This window comes from Doryrhamphus excisus, linkage group LG13, assembly GCF_037039965.1.
Source record: "Doryrhamphus excisus strain RoL-2023G ecotype Guam linkage group LG13, RoL_Dexc_Guam_v1.1, whole genome shotgun sequence".
Taxonomy (NCBI): Eukaryota; Metazoa; Chordata; class Actinopteri; order Syngnathiformes; family Syngnathidae; genus Doryrhamphus; species Doryrhamphus excisus.
The window spans coordinates 2,274,520-2,297,332 of NC_136369.1; the positions used below are offsets into that span (position 1 = coordinate 2,274,520).

At 38.5% G+C, this 22,813-nt stretch overlaps 3 protein-coding genes across 3 annotated transcripts in view; 1 reads left to right on the plus strand and 2 right to left on the minus strand.

The window, feature by feature from the left end:
- galns (galactosamine (N-acetyl)-6-sulfatase) overlaps positions 1-10,984 on the minus strand; it is a 33,023-nt gene extending 22,039 nt beyond the window's left edge. The window contains exons 1-9 of the mRNA XM_058088351.2: positions 10,821-10,984; positions 10,508-10,631; positions 10,299-10,373; positions 10,055-10,157; positions 7,508-7,651; positions 6,113-6,179; positions 2,620-2,747; positions 2,396-2,535; positions 1,551-1,654 (exon numbers count right to left, since the gene is read on the minus strand). Coding sequence (XP_057944334.2) covers positions 1,551-1,654; positions 2,396-2,535; positions 2,620-2,747; positions 6,113-6,179; positions 7,508-7,651; positions 10,055-10,157; positions 10,299-10,373; positions 10,508-10,631; positions 10,821-10,928 — 993 coding nt within the window. The 5' untranslated portion in view covers positions 10,929-10,984. The remainder of the gene's footprint in view (positions 1-1,550; positions 1,655-2,395; positions 2,536-2,619; positions 2,748-6,112; positions 6,180-7,507; positions 7,652-10,054; positions 10,158-10,298; positions 10,374-10,507; positions 10,632-10,820) is intronic.
- Positions 10,985-11,215: 231 nt separating this feature from the next.
- On the plus strand, positions 11,216-12,700 carry trappc2l (trafficking protein particle complex subunit 2L). The gene is made up of 5 exons (XM_058088355.2): positions 11,216-11,367; positions 11,625-11,797; positions 12,241-12,328; positions 12,407-12,486; positions 12,569-12,700. The coding sequence occupies exons 1-5, from the start codon at positions 11,335-11,337 to the stop codon at positions 12,603-12,605; spliced, it is 411 nt and encodes a 136-aa protein (XP_057944338.2). The 5' UTR covers positions 11,216-11,334; the 3' UTR covers positions 12,606-12,700.
- A 36-nt stretch (positions 12,701-12,736) lies between these two features.
- On the minus strand, positions 12,737-19,810 carry pabpn1l (PABPN1 like, cytoplasmic). The gene is made up of 6 exons (XM_058088352.2): positions 19,643-19,810; positions 15,594-15,729; positions 15,145-15,212; positions 14,680-14,786; positions 14,507-14,594; positions 12,737-13,361 (listed from the first exon to the last, which is right to left on the minus strand). The coding sequence occupies exons 1-6, from the start codon at positions 19,712-19,714 to the stop codon at positions 13,035-13,037; spliced, it is 798 nt and encodes a 265-aa protein (XP_057944335.2). The 5' UTR covers positions 19,715-19,810; the 3' UTR covers positions 12,737-13,034.
- Between the last annotated feature and the right edge of the window lie 3,003 nt (positions 19,811-22,813).

The following is a 22,813-nucleotide window of genomic DNA, read 5'->3' on the forward strand; positions in this document are numbered from 1 at the left end:
CGCGAACACAACAATGTCCCTGGCAGTGAAGCTTCTTCAGTGTTCATCTTCCCTTTCTCTTTTCCACCTCTTTTACATCTTCTTCCTTGCACCCCCTACCACGCCTCCCCACCCACCTTCCCGTTCCTTTATCCTCAGCGCCTGGCATATTCAGATACTGAAGTCCTCATTACGGCTCAATCCAACCTCAGCAAACACACAAACAGATTAGCCGCTTAAGACGCTCCCAATCCCCCTCTCCCTCGCTACTCTGCAGCGCTATCAGGCCCCAGCACAACCCTGTGAGATGAGCCAGGGGCAAGGCTTACTGCAGACTGCAGCCTCCGCTTGCTCCGCCACCAAATCCCTCCGCATCACAGCCCCATGTCACAGCTGCCCCTAATACAATTAAAAGTCATTTGCAGAACGCACGGGCTTAAAGGATCACGGTGTAGGTGGGGGGTTAAATTGGGTAGTGGGACATAGGAGAGAGTCAGCCATAAGAAGAAAGTGTTTTCTAAATTTGAGTTGTAATCGTTTGCATCTTTCCTGCTGACTGAGTTCAATCACTCGACAGAAGTTGAACATATTGTTGATATTAACTGCTTGCAGCACCCAATGGCTGTGATACAAAGTGGTTGTAACGCACAAAAGAAACAAAAGGAAACAAGCAACTCAATACCGAGGATTAGTAAATCAATTATTCATTCACTCAAACTGATTTACAGGACTGCACACTGCCTGCAGCTTTGTATTTACATTTGTGGTACCTGTTGATAGATGGAACATTGGGAAGCAACAAAGATGAAAAAGCACCAAGCAGCTTTGATGGGATAGGATCGCAAAATTATGAGAAATCATTTTTAACATTAATACAGTAAAGTCTCGTTATATCGATATTCTCGGGAGTCGGAAAAAAATACCGATATAACCGGACTATCCATATATCCGATCCTGCGCCGAACTGCATTAAAAGTGGGCGGATCTTTGATATGGCATGTAATTTTCTCCTTGAGTTCATGGATTGCGTATCTAGCATGCTTTTGTACTACAATACATTTTGTACTACAGTAAATAAAAATAAACTTACGCTGTAGTGATTACCAGTTACCGGGACATAATTCACCCCGGAACTATCGATAGGGAAGGTGTTGCCACCCGGAGGGGTAGGCGCGAGGGACGGGTGTTTTCCGCTGTGTGTGCTGCACTCTGGTGGTGGAAGTGTGAAAAATAAAGTTGACTGGAAGCAGCCGTTCGCCGTGTTCTTTTTTGGTATTGAAATCCTTAAGCAAAGATTTTGTATCGATATAAGCAGACCAAATTGGCTGGCGGGAGATGAAAAGGGCATCGTAGTAACCGGATTATCATAATAACCGTGTATCGTACTAACGGAGCTAATTATATCATAAAAGACTAGAAATTTGCCGGGAAATGAAAATAGTATCGTAATAAGTAGTAATTCGTTTTAACCGATATCGATATAACGAGACTTTACTGTATAAAGAAAACACAATAAACAACAGCTTTGCATCCCTTAATCATATGTTTGTTTTTTTTTTTTTCATCCTCACCGTGCCTGCTGCGATGTTTCCAGGCCACCAGGCAATGGCAGGCTCTCTCATGCCCCCTTCATAGGTGGTCTCCTTCCCACAGAGGAAGGGCCCGTTGCTGCCACCTGGAAAATTGGAAGGCACAAAAACACACAAGTTAGTGGCTACAGAAATCCAGTTTTTAAAAATGACTTACAGTAAAGTCTCGTTATATCGATATTCTCGGGAGTCGGAAAAAATACCGATATAACCGGACTATCCATATATCCGATCCTGCGCCAAACTGCATTAAAAGTGGGCGGATCTTTGATATGGCATGTAATTTTCTCCTTGAGTTCATGGATTGCGTATCTAGCATGCTTTTGTACTACAGTACATTTTGTACTACAGTAAATAAAAATAAACTTACGCTGTAGTGATTACCGGTTACCGGGACATAATTCACCCCGGAACATAATTCACCCCGGAACTATCGATAGGGAAGGTGTTGCCACCCGGAGGGGTAGGCGCGAGGGACGGGTGTTTTCCGCTGTGTGTGCTGCACTCTGGTGGTGGAAGTGTGAAAAATAAAGTTGACTGGAAGCAGCCGTTCGCCGTGTTCTTTTTTGGTATTGAAATCCTTAAGCAAAGATTGATTTAAGCTGCTTTTGTATCGATATAAGCAGACCAAATTGGCTGGCGGGAGATGAAAAGGGCATCGTAGTAACCGGATTATCATAATAACCGGGTATCGTACTAACGGAGCTAATTATATCATAAAAGACTAGAAATTTGCCGGGAAATGAAAATAGTATCGTAATAAGTAGTAATTCGTTTTAACCGATATCGATATAACGAGACTTTACTGTATTTCTAACTGTGCTTACTCTCATTTGGGCCCGACATTAGAGCAGCTCCGTTGTCAGAGGTAAAGAAAACAAAGGTGCTATTTTCAATACCCAGACTCCTCAGCTGTGACAGGATCTGACCAACGCTGTCGTCCAGTTCCATCACTGCATCACCATACCTACATAACACAAACCAATGAACTCTATTTAAGACCGGAAGATCCTATTTTCCATCGTCTACCATGAACGATAAGAGAACACACCGGCCTCGCTGGCTCTTCCCGAGGAAGCGTCTGGAAGCATAGACTGGAGCATGAGTGGCGTCAGCGGCCCAGTACAGGAAAAAGGGCTGTCGGGCCACAGTCTGCCGGACAATGAAGTCAAGACCTTCCTAGTGAAGACAGAAATGTCAGCGACAACACCATCAGAGCAGAAGCTTACTTGAGTGGTTGAGAAGCTCCCAGCTCCAGCTTCCAAATTTTCCTGCTTTGCTTTAACATTTTCAATAAAGGTGACTTGAAATTTATTCGATTCAACTTAAAAACCATCCACATGGGACTCAAACACATACATTACTCTTCTCTTCATCCTCTCCATCACTGTGACATGGCCTCAATTTCCACAGCAACGCCGATGATATTCAACTATACATTTCTACCACCTCCATCAACTCCAACATCTACTCCACCCTCACTAACTGCTTAACTGATAACAGAACTTGGATGGAAGAAAATTTTCTTAAACTTAATAGTGACAAAACAGATATTATCATCATCGGTCCCAAAAACATCACAACACCCACCCATAACTTATTAACTATATATATAAGAATAACTATTATTATTATATTCATTCATTCATTTTCTACCGCTTATCCTTGTGAGGGTCATGGAGGTGCTGGAGCCTATCCCAGCTGTCTTCAGGCGAGAGGCGGGGTACACCCTGGACTGGTGGCCAGCCAATCACAGGGCACATATAAGACAAACAACCATTCACACTCACATTCATACCTATGGACAATTTGGAGTCGCCAATTAACTTAGCATGTTTTTGGATGCACGTTTTTCTGCATGTGCATGTTTTTTTATATCACTTAAATTAGACTTTGTGTTTTAAAAAGTTGCATTCAAAGACAGTTGAAATCATGTTTTGAATTTCTTGGGATTTTCAAGCCGACTTAAACGTACAGTGAAGAAAATAAGTATTTGAACACCCTGCTATTTTGCTATTTCTCCCACTTAGAAATCATGGAGGGGTCTGAAATTTTCATCGTAGGTGCATGTCCACTGTGAGAGAGATAAACTAAAAAGAAAAATCCAGAAATCACAATGCATGATTTTTTAACAATTTATTTGTGTGATACAGCTGCAAATAAGTATTTGAACACCTGAGAAAATGAATGTTAATATTTGGTACAGTAGCCTTTGTTTGCTATTACAGAGGTCAAACGTTTCCTGTAGTTTTTCACCAGGTTTGCACACACTGCAGGAGGGATCTTGGCCCACTCCTCCACACAGATCTTCTCTAGATCAGTCAGGTTTCTGGGCTGTCGCTGAGAAACACAGAGTTTGAGCTCCCTCCAAAGATTTTCGATTGGGTTCAGGTCTGGAGACTGGCTGGGCCATGCTAGAACCTTGATATGCTTCTTACGGAGCCACTCCTTGGTTTTCCTGGCTGTGTGCTTCGGGTCGTTGTCGTGTTGGAAGACCCAGCCACGACCCATCTTCAATGCTCTGACAGAGGGAAGGAGGTTGTTCCCCAAAATCTCACAATACACGGCCCCAGTCATCCTCTCTTTAATGCAGTGCACTCGTCCTGTCCCATGTGCAGAAAAACACCCCCAAAGCATGATGCTACCACCCCCATGCTTCACAGTAGGGATGGTGTTCTTCGGATTGTACTCTTCATTCTTCTTCCTCCAAACACGCTTATTGGAATTATGACCAAAAAGTTCTATTTTGGTCTCATCTGACCATAAAACTTTCTCCCATGACTCCTCTGTATCATCCAAATGGTCATATGCAAACTTAAGACGGGCCTTGACATGTGCTGGTTTAAGCAGGGGAACCTTTCGTGCCATGCATGATTTCACATCATGACGTCTTAGTGTATTACCTACAGTAACCTTGGAAACGGTGGTCCCAGCTCTTTTCAGGTCATTGACCAAGTCCTGTCGTGTAGTTCTGGGCTGATTCCTCACCTTTCTTAGAATCATTGAGACCCCACGAGGTGATATCTTGCATGGGGCTCCACTCCGATTGAGATTGACCGTCATGTTTAGCTTCTTCCATTTTCTAATGATAGCTCCAACAGTGGACCTTTTTTCACCAAGCTGCTTGGTAATTGCTCCGTAGCCCTTTCCAGCCTTGTGGAGGTGTACAATTTTGTCTCTGGTGTCTTTGGACAGCTCTTTGGTCTTCGCCATGTTACAAGTTAAAGTCTTACTGATTGTATGGGGTGGACAGGTGTCTTTATGCAGCTAACGACCTCAAACAGGTGCATCTGATTCAGGATGATACATGGAGTGCAGGTGGACTTCTAATGGGCAGACTAACAGGTCTTTCAGGGTCAGAATTCTAGATGATACACAGGTGTTCAAATACTTATTTGCAGCTGTATCACACAAATAAATTGTTAAAAAATCATGCATTGTGATTTCTGGATTTTTCTTTTTAGTTTATCTCTCTCACAGTGGACATGCACCTACGATGAAAATTTCAGACCCCTCCATGATTTCTAAGTGGGAGAAATAGCAAAATAGCAGGGTGTTCAAATACTTATTTTCTTCACTGTACATTAAATGTGTGTTAATTGTACTTGGATGTGCTCAGGTCAGAATAATGTTATAAAATGTCTGCCGTCATAACAGACAGGAGTGGCTTGCCATGATGCATATGTGTTAATTACCTTACAAACTTTTATGTAACTAATGATATAAATTAATTATTGCTGTTAATGCATATCGTCCTAATTAAATCTACAGGTTCTTGCCACAAATTAATCGGCTATAATACTTTTATTTAACAGTGGTACAAGTATGCTGTGCATTTTACCTATGTTATGAGGTATTTATAAATTATTACCGACTTAGGGTCAATGAGATATGTTTTCTGGAAAAGAAAAATGTAAATAAGAAATGTTTTGACCAAAAATCTGCAACTTTGCAGAGTTGTAGATGCTGAAAATAATTGGCATTTGAATAAAAATATTCTATTTTGTGGAAAAATACTGTATAACTTTGTGTACAATTGCCGGACAATATTAAAAAACATAAAAAATAATTGGCATTTGAATAAAAAAAATTCTATTTTGTGGAAAAATACTGTATAACTTTGTGTACAATTGCCGCACAATATTCAAAAACATAAAAAATAATTGGCATTTGAATAAAAAATATTATATTTTTGTGGAAAAGTACTGTATAACTTTTTGTACAATTGCCCCATAATATTCATAACATAAAGTTGATCAAGTCCAAATGAGTCCTCGTCAGCAACACTGAATAAATAACATAAATTTTGTATTGTGTACAATGTTGTAGTTTACAATATATGTAAGAAGAATTAGAAACGAGTGGGATGGACCATCATATGCAGTTGGACAATAATTAGAAACAATGGTCATGGTATAAGGCAGACACCAGGTGTACAATCAAGACCAAATTGGATATATAATAGATAATATCTCACACCAAAATAGAGCATAAATTATACCTTAAAAAGGTTTCATAAGAATGATGTGTGCCCCACAACTTACCTGCAAGTAAATCTGTGTGAGGTTGGACTCTCCAGTCTTTCTGTCGATCTTAAACTCCTCATAGTATCTACAAAACAATTTGACATTATATCACAACTCCACAAAATAAATACATTTTAATTTTAATAAAATAATTGTAAAATTAAAATTAAAATTAAAATTAAAATTAAAATTAAAATTAAAATTAAAATTAAAATTAAAATTAAAATTAAAATTAAAATTAAAATTAAAATTAAAATTAAAAAATAGTTTTAAGTTTAATTTTAATTTAAATGTTGGACTTGTAGTTGAATTTAAAAACTTTTAATTTTAATTTTAATTTATTTTAATCTTTTATTTAATTTATTTTTATTTTATTAAAATTAAAATTAAAATTAAAATTAAAATTAAAATTAAAATTAAAATTAAAATTAAAATTAAAATTAAAATTAAAATTAAAATTAAAATTAGTTGAATTTAAAAACTTTTAAATTAAAATTAAAATTAAAATTAGTTGAATTTAAAAACTTTTAATTTTAATTTTAATTTATTTTAATTTTTATTAAAATTAAAATTAAATTAGTTGAATTTAAAAACTTTTAATTTTAATTTTAATTAAAATAAAAATAAATTAAATAAAAAATTAAAATAAATTAAAATTAAAATTAAAAGTTTTTAAATTCAACTACAAGTCCAACATTTTAATTAAAATTAAAATTAAATGGGGATGGGAAAACTTCCATTATCTCACTATAATACCATATATTAGTTTGTCCACTTTAATGTTGGACTTGTAGTTTAATTTAAAAATTTGTAATTTATTTTAATTTTTTATTTATTTTATTAAAATTAAAATTAAAATTAAAATTAAAATTAAAATTAAAATTAAAATTAAAATTAAAATTAAAATTAAAATTAAAATTAAAATTAAAATTAAAATTAGTTATAAGTGCAAACTGTGAGGGAATTTGCCATATTTGGGAAGTCTCCACAGAGCCCAACAAGAGGGACTGCTATGAGGTGTTACTGAGGCGTGGCGCGGCAAGCAGAAAGGCAGTTACAGCCATTTCTCTTCCTCACGCATCACTTCCTCCAGGTGTCCTTGTACGCAGTAAACGCAACCTGCCGTCTCTGGAGGGTGAGAGTGTGTTTTAGTGTGCTTATTTGAATGAGCGTTCATAAGAGTGTATATATCCACAGCCCAGGTAAACTGTGCTGATTAAACTCTTGGCTAAGCGAAACACACAGCTGGCTGCCACTCGCGGCGACCCTGAACACACATATGGCTGTTTTAGGGGGAAACAAATGGGCGTAAAATGGAATACACAGGTGCAGCCGGTAGAGAAGATACCCGCCTCATCCATTGAGGCTGCAATGGCAAATGTCACGCATTTGGGTGTGAGAGTAGGATTCTACCTGCCGACCATTTCCGAGTTGTTATACACAGGGATGTTAGGTCGCCCGCTGTTGTTGTTGGGTCCAAAATGGCAGTTCGGTGCACCAAACCATTCGTCGAATCCGTTCTTCAGGGGAAGGTACTGTGCTCTGTGACCCAGATGCCTGTGGTGAAATAAAGTGCTCTCACACACTGCGGTGTCAACGTGGCTGACTGAGCATGTGCATTTCCACTTAGTCACATATGCTGCACACATTTCCACATCACATTGATTTTAAGGCACACATCTGATTCCATTCACTTGAGTAAATTGTGAACCTTCACCTGCTGACATGTTATTTTGGACATTGAACGGCAGCATTTCGACTGCAACAGTAGCGGTTTATCTTACAAATTCTTAGCTGTTACATCCATCTATCTATTTTTTATAGCGCTCGTCCTCGTTGGGGTCACTGGTGAAATGGAGCCCATCTCAGGTGACTTTGAGTGACAGGCAGGGTACATCCTGGACTGGTCGCCAGTCAGTCAGAAGGCACATTTTGACAAATATCAGTGCTTTCCCATATATTCATTTATGGTACTGCACCACAAATAACTTTGGACCGCCACAAATAACTTTGGACCGCCACAAATTAAATTTTGCAAGTTCACCCTCATTTACAAACACACCATCATGGGACGTTACAACTCTGTACAGTAGATAGCATTGTAACGCTGGTTCTTAAAGGGGTCATTTTTCATCCTTTTTGTATTGAGTTGTGGACTCCTATAGAGCAGCTACACGCAATAACCTACTCAGAAAACTTTCTAGATCTTCCAGAATCCGCACCTATTCCAACAGTATTTCCTAGGCTTTTCACAACTGTCTGTTTAAATGTATTCCACATTAAGTCCGCCTCCGAGCACGCCCACTGTGCTGTGATTGGTCACTTTCCCAATAGCTCCTGAGGACTTCCGGACTACTAACACCATAATATAACATTCTAACAACATTTATAGGTCAGAAAAGTGGAACAATCATAATAGGTCCCCTTTAACAAACATTATTATATATTATAACGTCATATTATAACATCACATATTATAACCCATCTGTTCATTATAGTAAGATATTAGATGTACAATGACAATCAGCACACACTTACAGTAAATGGAGCCCCGGAGACTCCATGTATGTTTCTTTGCGTGTTACAAGGTGATTGTCTACAAACTGCAAGAAACACGTGAGTCAATAACTTCATGTTAAATAAGGTTTAAAAACACACATTTCTTATGAAGCAAATATCAAAAAGCTCTGTTTTACTTGTCCACACACAAACAGAGTCTACGTTTTTGAAAAACTACACTCTGACCAGAGTTACAATCCATGGCCAATTATAGACATATTTACTTTTGGACAAATGCAAGCAATTAGCTAGGGCTACCAAATGTTTAATAATAATTATTGATTTTTAGTATACTACTGTTTTAGTCTTCTTTCATAAGCAAAATATGTAATCTATTATGATCGTTTTGACCGCTTTCCCCTTCCTTCTCATGCAATGGTCTAATCCAATCCACTTTATTTATATAGCACATTTTATAGTTACAAACTAGTAAAAATAAAATACAATACATAAAAGGTACAAATTGAATTTAATCCAAGACTAAAAGATCAAATAAGAAATAAAATAGTAAAATATATATTAAAATATTAAAAACAAGAAGCAAAGCAATAAAAGGCGCTACAGGTGCATCAAGGCAAAAACAAGCAGACTGAGAAACGGCTTCTTCCCAAGAGCCATTACCACCCTGAACTCAGACGTACAACGTGCCCGGTCATTAGCGTAATGCAAATGTGCAATATTTCCATCACTGCCTCTGTTACTACCTCAAACATATTTATTTATTTAACAACCCAATACAATACACTCATATGTGACTTTACTCATCTGTATACACCAGTCATTATTTGCACTAAGACCCATTTATCATTGCACTAAAATTAATATATCTGCAATATATATCTGCTCCTGTGCAATATTATGCGTACATTTTGGTTATCCTGTATATAGTTGTTAAATTGTCTTTTTTTTACTTTACTTTTTGTATACTTTTTTTTTAACTTGACTACTGCACTGAAAGGAGAAGCTCCCCAATCTCGTTGTACATCTTGTATAATGACAATAAAGGCCATTCCATTCCATGGAAAAAGTATAAAAAATAAAAGCAATTAAAATAAAAAGAAAGAACTAATGAACACAGGACCATACGACTCACTCCGAGTTAAAAGCCAGAGAATAAAAGTGGGTTTTAATACATTCTAAAATGTCCCTGTACATGTTTGGGATCAACACTGAATTTTTGGAAGTGTTCCTGAGTTCCGTGAGTCGAGTGATAGCACCCTGCTTCACCATGAGTCTTCGTCTGATAGATGCGCGGTGTTGTTTTTGCACCAACCAAACAACGTTTTGGAATTATCAATGATAACACTGATGCAATAACAACAAAGCACATCATTTAAAAAAAAAAAAAACAACACAATTTCCATAGTGATGCATGAAAATCACAAATCAAAAAGCACTCACCATTTTCCAACTATCTTGTTGACATATCCTTTCTTTTTCAGCATCTGAGGTAAGAGAATCTCATCCCTGGATATCCCTCCCACGATCTCCTGCGGTGTATATGCTGCAAAAGCGGTCAGCGTTTAGTCGATATGACTGCTGTGCAAGCTTTAAATTAGCAGACTTGGAGATGAGAGAAACGACTTGAAGTCATTTGCAGATGCTTTTTTTTTTTGGCAGTAGTGAATATTTCTGAGTTCTGTACCGTTTCTGGCATGGCCATTCGTGGTGTAGAAACCATTTCGGACAGGAAGCCTCCCAGTGAGAAGTGCAGCTCTGGCTGTGTGGAACAATAGAAAATTGTTTTATACATTTAAACATTTATACATTTGGACTTCTGATGTTTGGCTTAGTCATCCAGAAGAACATTAGGTTTCGTAATAAATTAACATTAAATGTCTGTTGGCTCCTCACATGGTGAACACAGTGGGTTGGCAGTGTAGAAGTTTGGAAACAGCATGCCCTCTGCAGCCATGGCATCCAGGTTGGGGGTCTCTCTGGAGGGCTGGCCAAAGACCCCCAGATCCCCCCAACCCATCTGATGCCAGAAGGAGAGAATAATTAATTAAAATTAATTAAATTCAGAACCTCACAAGTACAAGAACATTCATTAGTGATTGGAAGTAAAGACAGAAGAGAACATAAAAAGAAGCTTTCATTCACTTCCTGTTAGCTGAAACAGAACCAAACTCCACATTCGGACGCAAGAAGAACAACGAAGACTTACGTCATCCATAAGCATAATGATAATGTTTGGGGGAGCATTTACTGCTATATTTTCCGTCCAGGAAATACATGTTATGACAAACAAGAAAATTAAAGTTGGAGCAGACATCACACAGCACACACTGTCAGGAAGTGCGTTTCTTCACGCGCCTTTTCTGCGCAGGATTTGCGCATACTCGGCTGAGTCATCGATGTTTATTTTTTAAATGTAGATGTAAAAGTAGTAAACTCATAACACATAACCTTTATCGTTTAAGTATAAATAAAAAAAAAATATTTTACGATCGGTTGACATGAAGATTACATCAACTTCCGGGTGTAGTTTGTTTACCATTACTTTAATATTTGTAAAAAAAAAAAACATGACTGACGTAATCGCGAATCCAAACATTATATCCCTGTCCTAAAGGCGTTAGGCTTATAGCATTTGACCGCTATTTCTACCCTTTACATACAGTAAGTGAACGCCTCATTGTCACGTGATCACTGTGGAAACACTCAGGAAGAAAACTAAAATGGCGGTGTGCATAGCAGTAATAGCAAAAGAGGTAATATTAACGATTCTTCTTCAAAACGACAGTTATTCTTAGACGGTGGCGTGGTTTACACAATCGCTTACTTTATATAAACAAACGTCTCTTATAAATAATTACGAGAACACTGAGAATGTAAAAAAATGCCCTGTAGTTGTGTTGGACAGCCATTGACATGAGCATGTAAACGAGTTCATATTTTTCGAGTGGATACAATAGGGCTGGGTTCGTGATTGTGTCTTTGTATTCTGATTTTCTTTCTCTTTTCTCAGAACTACCCGCTGTATATCCGCAGCGTTTCCACACAGAATGAGCTCAAATTTCACTACACAGTGCACACCTCCCTGGATGTGATGGAGGAGAAGATCTCCGCTGTAGGGAAGGCATTGGGGGACCAGAGAGAGCTCTACTTGGGTCTTCTCTATCCTACTGAAGATTATAAAGTGTATCCTACTCTTTTTTTTTCACTTGAGATTGACCTTTCCATAACCACCCCGGACATGTGTTTATGTCCAATACTATTACAATGTTAAGTAAACATTTTGCATATAATTGCCCAAATGTTGGGTCTTATTTCTAAAGACAATAACCATCCACCTGCATAATGCAATATCAAATGCAAGAGCTGTATTACAAATTCCACAATTGCAAAGATAATTAACATATTTGATTGGCATTAATGTAGAAAGAAATGATGCTAAATCTACAACCGTTATATTACAACTTGCCCCCTGGGATGCACCAATGCAAACTGCCAAGCAAAACCAACTGATTAGTAAATTCATAATTTTTCTGTACAGCTCTCATATTGGTTATTTGTGTAGGTGTACATAATACAGCAGGCATCATTCTTCACAAAGGAGTGGTAATCCTTAACTAGTTTACTAGTTATGGGTATGTGACCAACTCCAAGGTCAAATTTGTCATTGTTGTGGACTCTTCAAACACCTCATTACGGGACAATGAAATAAGAAGTGTAAGTTGAATGACTTCTGAACGTGTCATTGTCCACATTCATTCATTTGCCGTGACATTTTTCATTATGTTTCTGCAGATGTTCCGAAAATTGCACAACTCCTTCACCGATGTAATGTGCAACCCATTCCACACTCCAGGGAACACTATTCAGTCCAAGTGAGTTGATGCTCAGGAAATGTGTACATTGAGTAATATTTTGTTGTAATATTTTGTAGTAATTAAGCTTTTCTTCCTCCAGGGCATTCAATGAAATAGTCTCCGTAATGATGGCTTAAAGTGGATGATGCCCTCTCTGGCGTCTATGTACATTACTCTTGTCATTGTATTGCTTTGTAAATTCATGTGTAAATAAATTCTGTGTTGCTGCAAATGACTGTACATGCAAAATTTGAGTACAAATGAAGCATCGGATCAATATTTTTATTTGTTCACATAAAGCAAATGATGTATAAGTTAAACAGGGAGAGGATTTATACATAGCAAGCGGAAAAAACATTTTCATCAGTTTGTTAAAATGATACAGGCTACAGCTGCATAACTACAAGAATGTTTCCCTGTCATGCATTTACACAACAAGCTTAAAATCATCTATCTGGAGGACTGATGCAGACAAACCAATCACACGAGTAATGCTCGGAAACATTTGCTCTTTAAAATCAGTTCATTCACCCACTGGGTAAACAAGCAGCAGGGGGAGGGGCTCGTTAGCGCTGCTGGGCGTAGTGCTGTCCACTTGTTCCTGCCCCCAGCTCCTCTGAAGGTGGGGTGATGAGGAGAAGACAAGGGTAGCGTTTGGACTGTTCATGGTAATCCATGTGGCCCCACTGTCTCTTGCCCACTGGAGGGCCTCCGTAGTAAGGGTGGGGGTTTTGGTGTTGTGGTCTCGAGGATTGGTAGCGGAACCTGCCTCGGGAGCCGTGCTGCCCTCTGGGGGGTTGGAAGCCCCGGCCTCTGCCTCTTGAGTGGCCACCTCTGTGCCCTCCCCGGTCTGTGGTGCTAATGCCCGGCATGTTGGTCCTTTTGGGCAACACCTGAAATGTACAAATCATTTGTAAAAAATCAGATACAGGGGGAACATGTATCAGTCATAACCACGCTCTTCCATACCGTACTGTAAATACAATCGTGCAGAAGTCCTAGTAGTCGTTGGGATACCATGACAAAGCGAAACAATTAGTAATAGGACGGGTAGTTAGTGTCACTCGAAAATTGAAGACATTTGCACAGTACAGTCCATACCAAAGTGACAAAACTTGCAGCATCACATCTATAGAAATATAATCTGCATTGTCAAGTGTATTCTGAGACAGATCAATTTTACCACAAAAGCTTAGTGGTCCAGAGGCTTGTAAAAAAAAAAAAAAAAGTGTCTGCCATTGCCAGGGAAAATGCAAATCAACTTAAATATTTACGGCCCCACCTCATCCTGTTAGCACTCGCCTCAGCGCTAATGTTTATGCCGTACCATATGAAATTGTGACAAATTAATTTAACATTCTGCAGCTCATTAAATAAAAACATACAACAGGCTTAACATGTACAAAATGGACGTTTGTCTTCATTATATCCACAAACGCTCAAATAATTTTTGGAAAAAAAAGGACATTAGCATTGATCATTGTTGTGGCACCTCATTATCCACGGCGGAAATTCAAATAATAATAATAATAATAATGGCACCAGTGCAGATGTAAATGGCAGAAACCAGTCTGAAAAACAATGGTGCCTCATTTTACACATAATTTGATGTAGATTTTATTTTATATTGGTGAATCTATGTTACTTAATTATATTATCTAATTACAGTGGAACCTTGCTTAGCGACATTGTTTCAGAAGGTAACAAAACATTTGCCAACCAAATTTCCACTCCCATTAGAAAATGTAAATCATAATGTACACCTTTTTATAGTTTTATATACCAAAAACTATTTGAAATGCTTCTAAATTATGAATGTAACGGAAAAATGAACACTTGTTACATTTACTTTCAGTGAAGACATGCGTGTTTCCAATAACAACAAGTACTTGCATTTCATAAAGCAAGTAAGAAACACTACTCCAAGAACTACATAGTCAGCCGCTGTGAAAGTGGACTTGCAGTGTATTAACACAACAAAACGTGTGACTGTGTCGGACATTTTTCCTTTGAAAAGAATAGTGAAGGCGTTTCTGACCTTGAGGACTCTTCCTCTAAACCAGGTCTCATGCAGCGCAATGGCACTCTGCACGGAGTCACGATGTGAGAACTCAATGTAAGCAAAGCTGCAAAAAAAAGGAGACCGAAATGAGCCAGGAATATTGCATATCAGACCCAATAAGTCCAGACAATGTTAAACGTTAAACTGACCCTTTAGGGTGACCGGAAAACCTGTCGCAGAGGATGGTGACACGGTTGACGGGGCCACAGCCATGAAAATGGATCTCCAGCTCATCTGCAGTGGCTCCATAGTCCACCTGGCATGTGACAGTATCACGATGAAAAGGTTAAAAAAAAAAAACTTTAAAGATTTTTTTTTCCCCCTATTAAAAACATCTGGCTGTTTAGCGAATACCAAAGCACTAAGTGGCACAATTTAGTATTTTAGTCAACTCATGTAAAAGTGAAATCATGTTGGGTGTGGTTATTTTTCAGTCACCACTTTTGTATAAGATTTACAAAATGTGGTTCATGTAAAATATAAAGTATTAGTATATCAAGGCGGTCTTGAGAGAGCCAAAACTTTTGCATGTGAATCAAAGTCCCTGTACATAGTGATACTGTACAATGTCCTTAGTGTGAATGTAAATGTTAAATATAAATATTACATCTTACATTTCCTACATAGACAGATCTGTTGTCTGCATCTATCCTCTCCTCGGGTGTCATGTTGTAGAACGGCCCTGCGACAGAAACAAAAATGGTTGACACAGGGGTCAGTCCAGGTCAAACGAACCATGACTTGAACCAACATCTGTATTTCAAACATTGAAGGGAAAAGATCACAATGGGTCTCTCTATTATGAGAAGTCAAGGGAAGACAGAAGGTTGAGTGAGTAAGGTGGAGGCAGAGAAGCAGAAAATAGCATCAGCCAACAAAAAGGGAGCCTTCCGAGTCGTCTCATTGGGCAGTGATGAGGCACACGAGTCCCAGGTGTGAGCCACATGGTGACATGGAAAGTTCACCTGGCTCCACGCTGCAGTGCCAAACACCTGCCCCAAAAGAACACATTCAACCTTGCACAGTGTATTTACCGCTACCGTACGTCAAATCCTAATCTCACCAGGCCGGGGGCTGCTGGTCAGGAGCTGCATCTCTTCAGCATCACAGCGGTCGTCCTCTTCCTCCTCTTCTTTCAGTCTCTCAGTTTCTTCTTCCATCTCCAACTCTTGAACTCTGGCTTTGATGGCTGCCAGCTCCTGTTATACACAAACTTCTATGAACACAACAGTGGAACAGTACAGTTCAAGAACAATGACACAGTCGGAAAATAGGTTACCGGGAATTCACACAACCACCCGATACACCCTGTGTTCAAATTCAAAGCAAGGGCTGTCAATTTTGAAGAGTTTTACGTGGCACTGTCAGGGTGTATCACAAATTGATCTGAATGTAAGATGACCCCTTCCCCTTTATATCAGCGCAATCATGAAGATTTTGAAGCACCTTTGTTTTACTGATTTGAATACCTTTAACACAAAATTGGTTTGGTAAGCTCACTGACCCTATATACCTCACTTGCATACACAAGTGAAGCCAATCATGAGAATTTAAAGTGGCCAATTGCAAGTTCCATCCCGTCTGAAGAGTAGCAACATGGTAGCCTCAAAACAACTGTTAAATGGCCTGAGAGCAAAGATTGTTCAACATCATTTAGGCGAAGGATACAAAAAGCTAGCTTGGCGATTTCAACTGTCAGTTTCCACTCTGAGGAACATAGTGAGGAAATGGAAGACCACAGGCAAAGTTCTAGTTAAGGGCCGGAGTGGCGTGCCAAGAAAAATCTCATAAGCAGAGGCGAAGGTTGGTCAAACTCAACCCTCCTCCAAAGACCTACAACATGATCTTGGTGCAGATGGTGTCACTGTGCATCGTTCAACTATTCAGTCCACTTGGCAAACGTGTGATGCTTGGACAATTTTAGACAAGCCAGCTTTATTTTAGAATAAGTCGCTAAGTACTGCTGAAATTAACAGAGTTATTTGTATGCATTCCAAGACAAACACTTGCTACCCTACCCACAGTAACATTTGGTGGTGGTTCCATCATGATGTGGGGCCATCCTGTTCAAGTTTAAAGGTTTCCAGGACTGGATTCCAGTCATTCTTGCCAACAGTGCTCAAGAATCACTGACAAAGTTGAAGTTGTGACGGGGGCTTCCCAACAACCGGCGATTTATAAAAGAAATTATTGAAAATTATCAGGGGTGCCCAAACATTTTAATACCACTGTAAGCAACTGGCGGGAGGGGCAATGACATTGCTTGTACAACATTGTCCAGGTTGGGCACGATATACACCACCAGTCAAAAAGGACAGTTTGTAGTCCAATAGTACGGGTGTCACAAGACCTCAGGAGATTAAAAGGTGTCCAAAACAAATAATAAAATTAGGATAATAATCACAAATTTAAATGAACTAAATTATGCCAGCTTCAATATATTTTCATGTGCATGTGAAAAAGGAAAAAGTACTTTCATGGAGGTTGATAACAGATCATTAGTTCAGTTCAGGGACAAGCAACCATTCAAGACGCAACAAAGACCATTATTAAAAAAAATGTAAAAAGCCGAAATGAAGGCAACAACCGACACCACTAGTCACTCAGTCACGCAATAAATAAAATCAATGAGAAAAATAGATCACTATGGCGTTCATGCCACGAACGGCGCAAACAAGTAGCTTTTCCACACAACATAGCGGCTTCAAACACGGCGAGTGGAAATTGTGAAAAGTGGGTGCATCCTACTACATAGTTTTATCCAGCAGCCACACCAGAAACTGCTGGGATTTCATTGTTGGCGCACAGCGGCGCCGGCGACAGCGAAGCGCAACATTAAAACTGATACATCACGCTGTTCCAATTGTTGGTTAGCCACATTTACAGTCAGTTTTTTTACATTTCCTTGTCTTGCCACTTTTTCAAACACCCACTTAATTTTTTGTCCTCCGCGTGGGGGATGTAGGCACATTGGTGACATCAGAAATTATTCGAAACGTGAAAAAAAAAAAAAGAATTTGAATTATCCGAACAATTATTGCAGCCCAGGGCTGCGTGATATATCAATATTTTTGTCAAGCATGATATTAAAAAAAAAAAAAAAACAAGCATATGGTTCATATTGATATGGTGGATTTCGTGTGGAGGTCTCATGTTTCAAGATGGTGCCGCCCAAGCACAAGCTAGTTAAGGTAGCGCTGTCTTCTGCGGCTTTTTTAGTGTTTAATTGTGCTTCATTTATTACTTTTTTTTTTTTGCCATAGTGACCCCTTAAGCAAGTGTGCCGCTATGGATGTTCATCTTGTTACGTTTGTAGTTTGATGTTTGCTCCATTGATTACGCGTGGGCTCAGCTGTTAGCTTTGACCACGAGGAGCAATCGTAGCTCCTCGGGGAAATATGGAGAGGCTGCATATTGGGAGAGAACAGCAAACAAGACGGTATAAAGGTTGCTGGATAAAGGCGGTATCAACCATGTTTACCATCTGTCATCGTAGGGAACGTGAAATGGAAGCGCTAACTGCGCTAACCCGGCTGCAGAGAGACTACTGTGAGAGCGATATGATTGCATAGTATATTTAACTTTTTTTTATATTTATTTAAAGTTAATGCACTTTTATTTCAGCAGCTACTGTTCTATCTGATTGATTATATTTTAATAAAACTTATGCATGCATATTTGGCTTTGACTTTTGTCTAAAAAATATGGGGCTATATTGTATATCGATACTAAATATCGGGAGTTTTGGTCCATATTGCTGTGTCATTGTGCAGTGGAGTTCGCAAGGTAATTGCTGATCTAACCGGTGGTCGTTTATACAACTATACTCTAAATTGCACCACAACTTGATCTATAACCATGTCAAATGAGTCCAATCCTAAATGTATTTTGCAAGGTTTTATCATTTTGCTGACAGCTAGGAGACCTGGGTTCGATTCCCTGCTCGGGCAGCTCTGTGTGGAATTTGCATGTTCTCCACGCGTGTGGGTTTTCTCCGGGTACTCCGGTTTCCTGCCACATTCCAAAAACATGCATGTTAGGTTAATTGGCAACTCCAAATTGTCCATAGGTATGGATGAGAGTGTGAATGGTTGTTTGTCTAAAGCCAAACAATATTGTTGGTCATGCTCTGGAATAAAAGTAAGTTCAGAAATACTTTGGTTGCAGTATTTAAAATGCTTTGAAAAACTATTTTCATAACATATTTAATTCCGCAAATTTGTAATAAAAGCTTTTGGAATTATTAATTGGAATTAATTAATTAATTGGCAAGACTTTTTATTGGAACGGAAGCCAAAAAATGTGGATTGGGACCTCCGTTGGTGGCAGGATTACAGAAAAATATCAGACTTCTAAAGGTTGACAAAGGAAATTGAGCTATTGTATCGAGTTCACAAGAAATAGTGACCCTTGCACAGCGCATTAACGTTTGCGCCACAAACTTTGGAAATTATGAACATTTTATTTGTTCATATTTTAACTGAATGTTAAGGACATCCTGTAAAATACAGTGAAGAAAGTAGTGGTTCACTTGCTTTTGATACAGGGTGTATTTTACATTTTAAAACAATATACTTAACAGTATATTGAAGTCAATGAAGCCTAGTCATATGCAGGTAGTGTGTACATGTGAAGGTGTGCGATGAAGATACATTTATACACACCAGAATGCCCAGCAGGGGTATATTACACCTTTCAAAACATGACAAATTTACAGGTATACATGTAATTTTTTGTCATGTGAAGGCATCCTCCAAGTAAACAGGATGAAAGACTGAAATAATGACGACTTCAAGCAGATGGCCCAGCCCATTTCACAGCCTTTCATTTCACCCAGCCAGTATACAGCTGTGATGAAAACTGAACAAAACGCAACCTTTCTAATCATGTCGTAATATCAAAACGCCATTCTAATATCATATATGAATAACCAGAGAACGGAAATGTTACGTTAATGTTAGCAACACGGTGTAAAGCCGGTATGTATTCGGCATAGCGGTGCATGCTGGTTTGTGGCTCCGTGGCGCCGTTCCTCCTCAACGGCCGATGTACGTCCCTTCCAGCCGCTACAACAGCGTGTTTTTCCCCTGTTAAGACGATGTTCTCACTTACCGGGTCCTCGGCGAGATGCTCTCCAATGGACTGGCCCTGCATAAAGGCGTATTCCATATGACTGTCCGCCATGCTCACTGCTTAAACATGGCATCTGCTGAGAAGCCTCGCCGCAGCCCTGCTAGCACGCCAAGCAAATTTGTCACCCCGGAAGTAGAAGATGTGACGCGCGTGAGGTCACGTTAGGCTTAATGAGCGTCACCTGGAAGCGCGACACGTGACGCGTTGTGTTGATTGACAGGCCGGGTCGTCGTGGCGGTTTCATATCTCAAGCTAGTAAGCTAACTTAATATCTAAATTATACTTTGTTTACAAAGCAGAGCTCCGCTCTAGCTTTGTTTTGTTATAGTTTTCCATCAAATAAATGAATAATGTCTGAATTGAACAGTTATAAAAATACTAAAATATAATACAAATATTATTTGACCTTATGTTGATCTATTCTATTGCTACTGGTTTCTGTTTGACAACCCTAGTTTTAAAATTAACCATGAAACGCAATTGAAAAGAGATAAAGTTGACATACTGAATGTTTAAAAAAGGTGTCACACTAAACTTAATGAATATTACAAGATAAATCTTGTTACATTACAGCTTTAACACTATATTTGTTTTTCATTTCATGGATATCCAGGACCCCATTGCTTAAAATTGAAATACAAGATTATGCAGCGCCATTTGTTGCCGCTTTCTGTATAATATTACATCAGTTTTTAACCATTGAAAGTTATTTAGTACAGCCAGTGCTGTATCACAAGGCAATTGATGGTAGGTGAGGTGGAAGATTTTTTTTTTCTTGTCCAGGATTAAAAATAAATAGGGATTTAAGGATTAAAATGATGCAAAAACACCTCAAGGCGCCCTCTGTCATAGCAGCACATTGACCAATACATTAATAGACTGGTGACATTGTGGGAGGATTTCTTGTCCTTGTGTAACCTTGTTTCTCCGTTTTAGTTTACAAGACAGACAAGTACATTCTAAATATTTATGGTTTTATAAATGTAACTACCGGATGCAAAGTGTCTCTTAAACTACAGAATGTGGAGACTGGGAATAATTGTTTTCCCACTTTTCTGAACAATAAATATTATAACAATATTGTATTGTCAGATGTAGCGTCGTTCGGAATTGTAAACAAATGTGGCTTTGCTAGCAAAGTAAACAGCGGAGCAGAGCTTGGGGAACGGCAGAGCGCTTCTCTGCTTACAGACATGCCCATATAAGGAAATCCGCCCCTTTGTGACATCACAAAGGGGCAATTTTACAACCCCTTTTGAAACCAAGCGTTTTCAGCCATCTCAAACTTCTTTCAGGGCTCATCTCAAAATGCTCAAACCTCATTATCTGAAACTTTGGTATCATTTAAGACGAGAATACTACATTCTAACTACATCTATTGGTCAGAAAGGTAAAAAAAAATTGTAATTTAACCCGACTCTTGTGTTAGTGTCGGCACCAACCCGTTTTGCATTTTAATGCTTAAAGAATCACATAACTCTGACTTTTTGACTTTGTCAGGAAACTCTATTTCAACAAAATAAAACCAAAAAAATATTTTTTACTACATTTTAAAATGGTCTGGTTGAAATTATGACCACTGTATTGTTAGGGTCAGTTGCGACCCGGTTATAATAATATGACTATAAAGTAATATTTTGAGCCACAACTGAAATCATAAGTGTACAATTAGCCAACACAATGACAACCAGCTCCTCTTCTCATCATGGAAGCTTCAGGGGATTCTCATTTTGACCGCTTTTCCAGTATACCAGCAGAAAAACAAGGTCCAGACATGTGAGGGGAATTCACTCATTTGATTGGCTGATTTCACATTTACAATTTGGATCATGGAAAGAATGGCAAGAAGTACAGTGAACCAAGATCTGGACCTGTTCTGCTTTTTCATTTCACTTTATACTAAAGTTCTGTTGCTGAAAACAATAACCTTTTCTACCTTTTCTTGACATTAATATATATAGGTCATAATTCACCCGAACACCATCGATCAGGGGTCTCAAACTCAATTTACCTGGGAGCCACTGGAGCTAGGGTCTGGGCAAGGCTGGGCCGCATCAGGTTTCCCCCCCCAAAAAACGCATTTATTAAAAACAGAAAAATATACAAACTTTTTCAGTGCTTTGGTTCCGATTTTCTACAAGAAAAGCTCTGATAAAATATTCCACTGTTCTCAAATATCTTAATTTTTATTTTTCTGCACAAAATAAAATGAAAAATAAATAAACAAATCAAGAATAAAGAAAATCAATCAATCAGTAATAAATAAATATAATAATAATAATAAAAACTTAAGAAACCACATATAGTTGATGGGTAGACTAATTATTTTTTTCAGATTAAAATGAACAAAGCATTATTAGAGCCCTGTAGACATGACAAAACACGACTATAGTCACATTTATACTCTTTTTATTTACAACATATTGCGCAACTGCAGGGTCTTGAGACACATGCTAACTCGCAAACTACAGAGCTAGCGACCTAAACGGTAGCCTTTAAGTTATTTCCTTTAAACTTAAATAGCCAAAAACTTACCACTTCCACACGGATAGGGAGGATAACTATTAACAGTTATTTAACCTTTAACATGAACATTAATCAAACGTAATAATTTTTTCTGGGTACATGATACCATACAGCATCCATATCAAACTTGCGCGGGCCGCACTAACATTAAACTTTCATATCAAGGTGGGGGCCTCAAACTAGGACAAAAAAAAATCGAAAAAAAGAGCATTCCTCAATCATATGTGTTTATTTAGCACAAAACCGAGAACCGGACTTGACAACGTAAGTTGATAACCGTCATCAAAGTGCCGTAGAATTCTGTTTGGCGAATTTAGGTTTTGTTGAATTGCATCTTGACCACAAAGCCTGGCTTGGTTGAGCAACTTTCACCATAATTAACTACTTTGCTAGCTGCTATTTACTATTTTTATTCTTTTTGCTTACCTTTCTGGTTGCCAAGTAGCTATTATCTGACTTATAGGTATTTTTATTTTCTGTTTTTAGTTTGTCATGGTGCTTCATTGACTCTTGGCTTTTTTTATTGTCATGTTTTAATCTCACAAGATCTTGTGGCAACCCTTGTTATATTTACAGTAGTTCAGCTAGAGCTTCTTCGAGTTCACGGTTCATTTGATTTTTCTT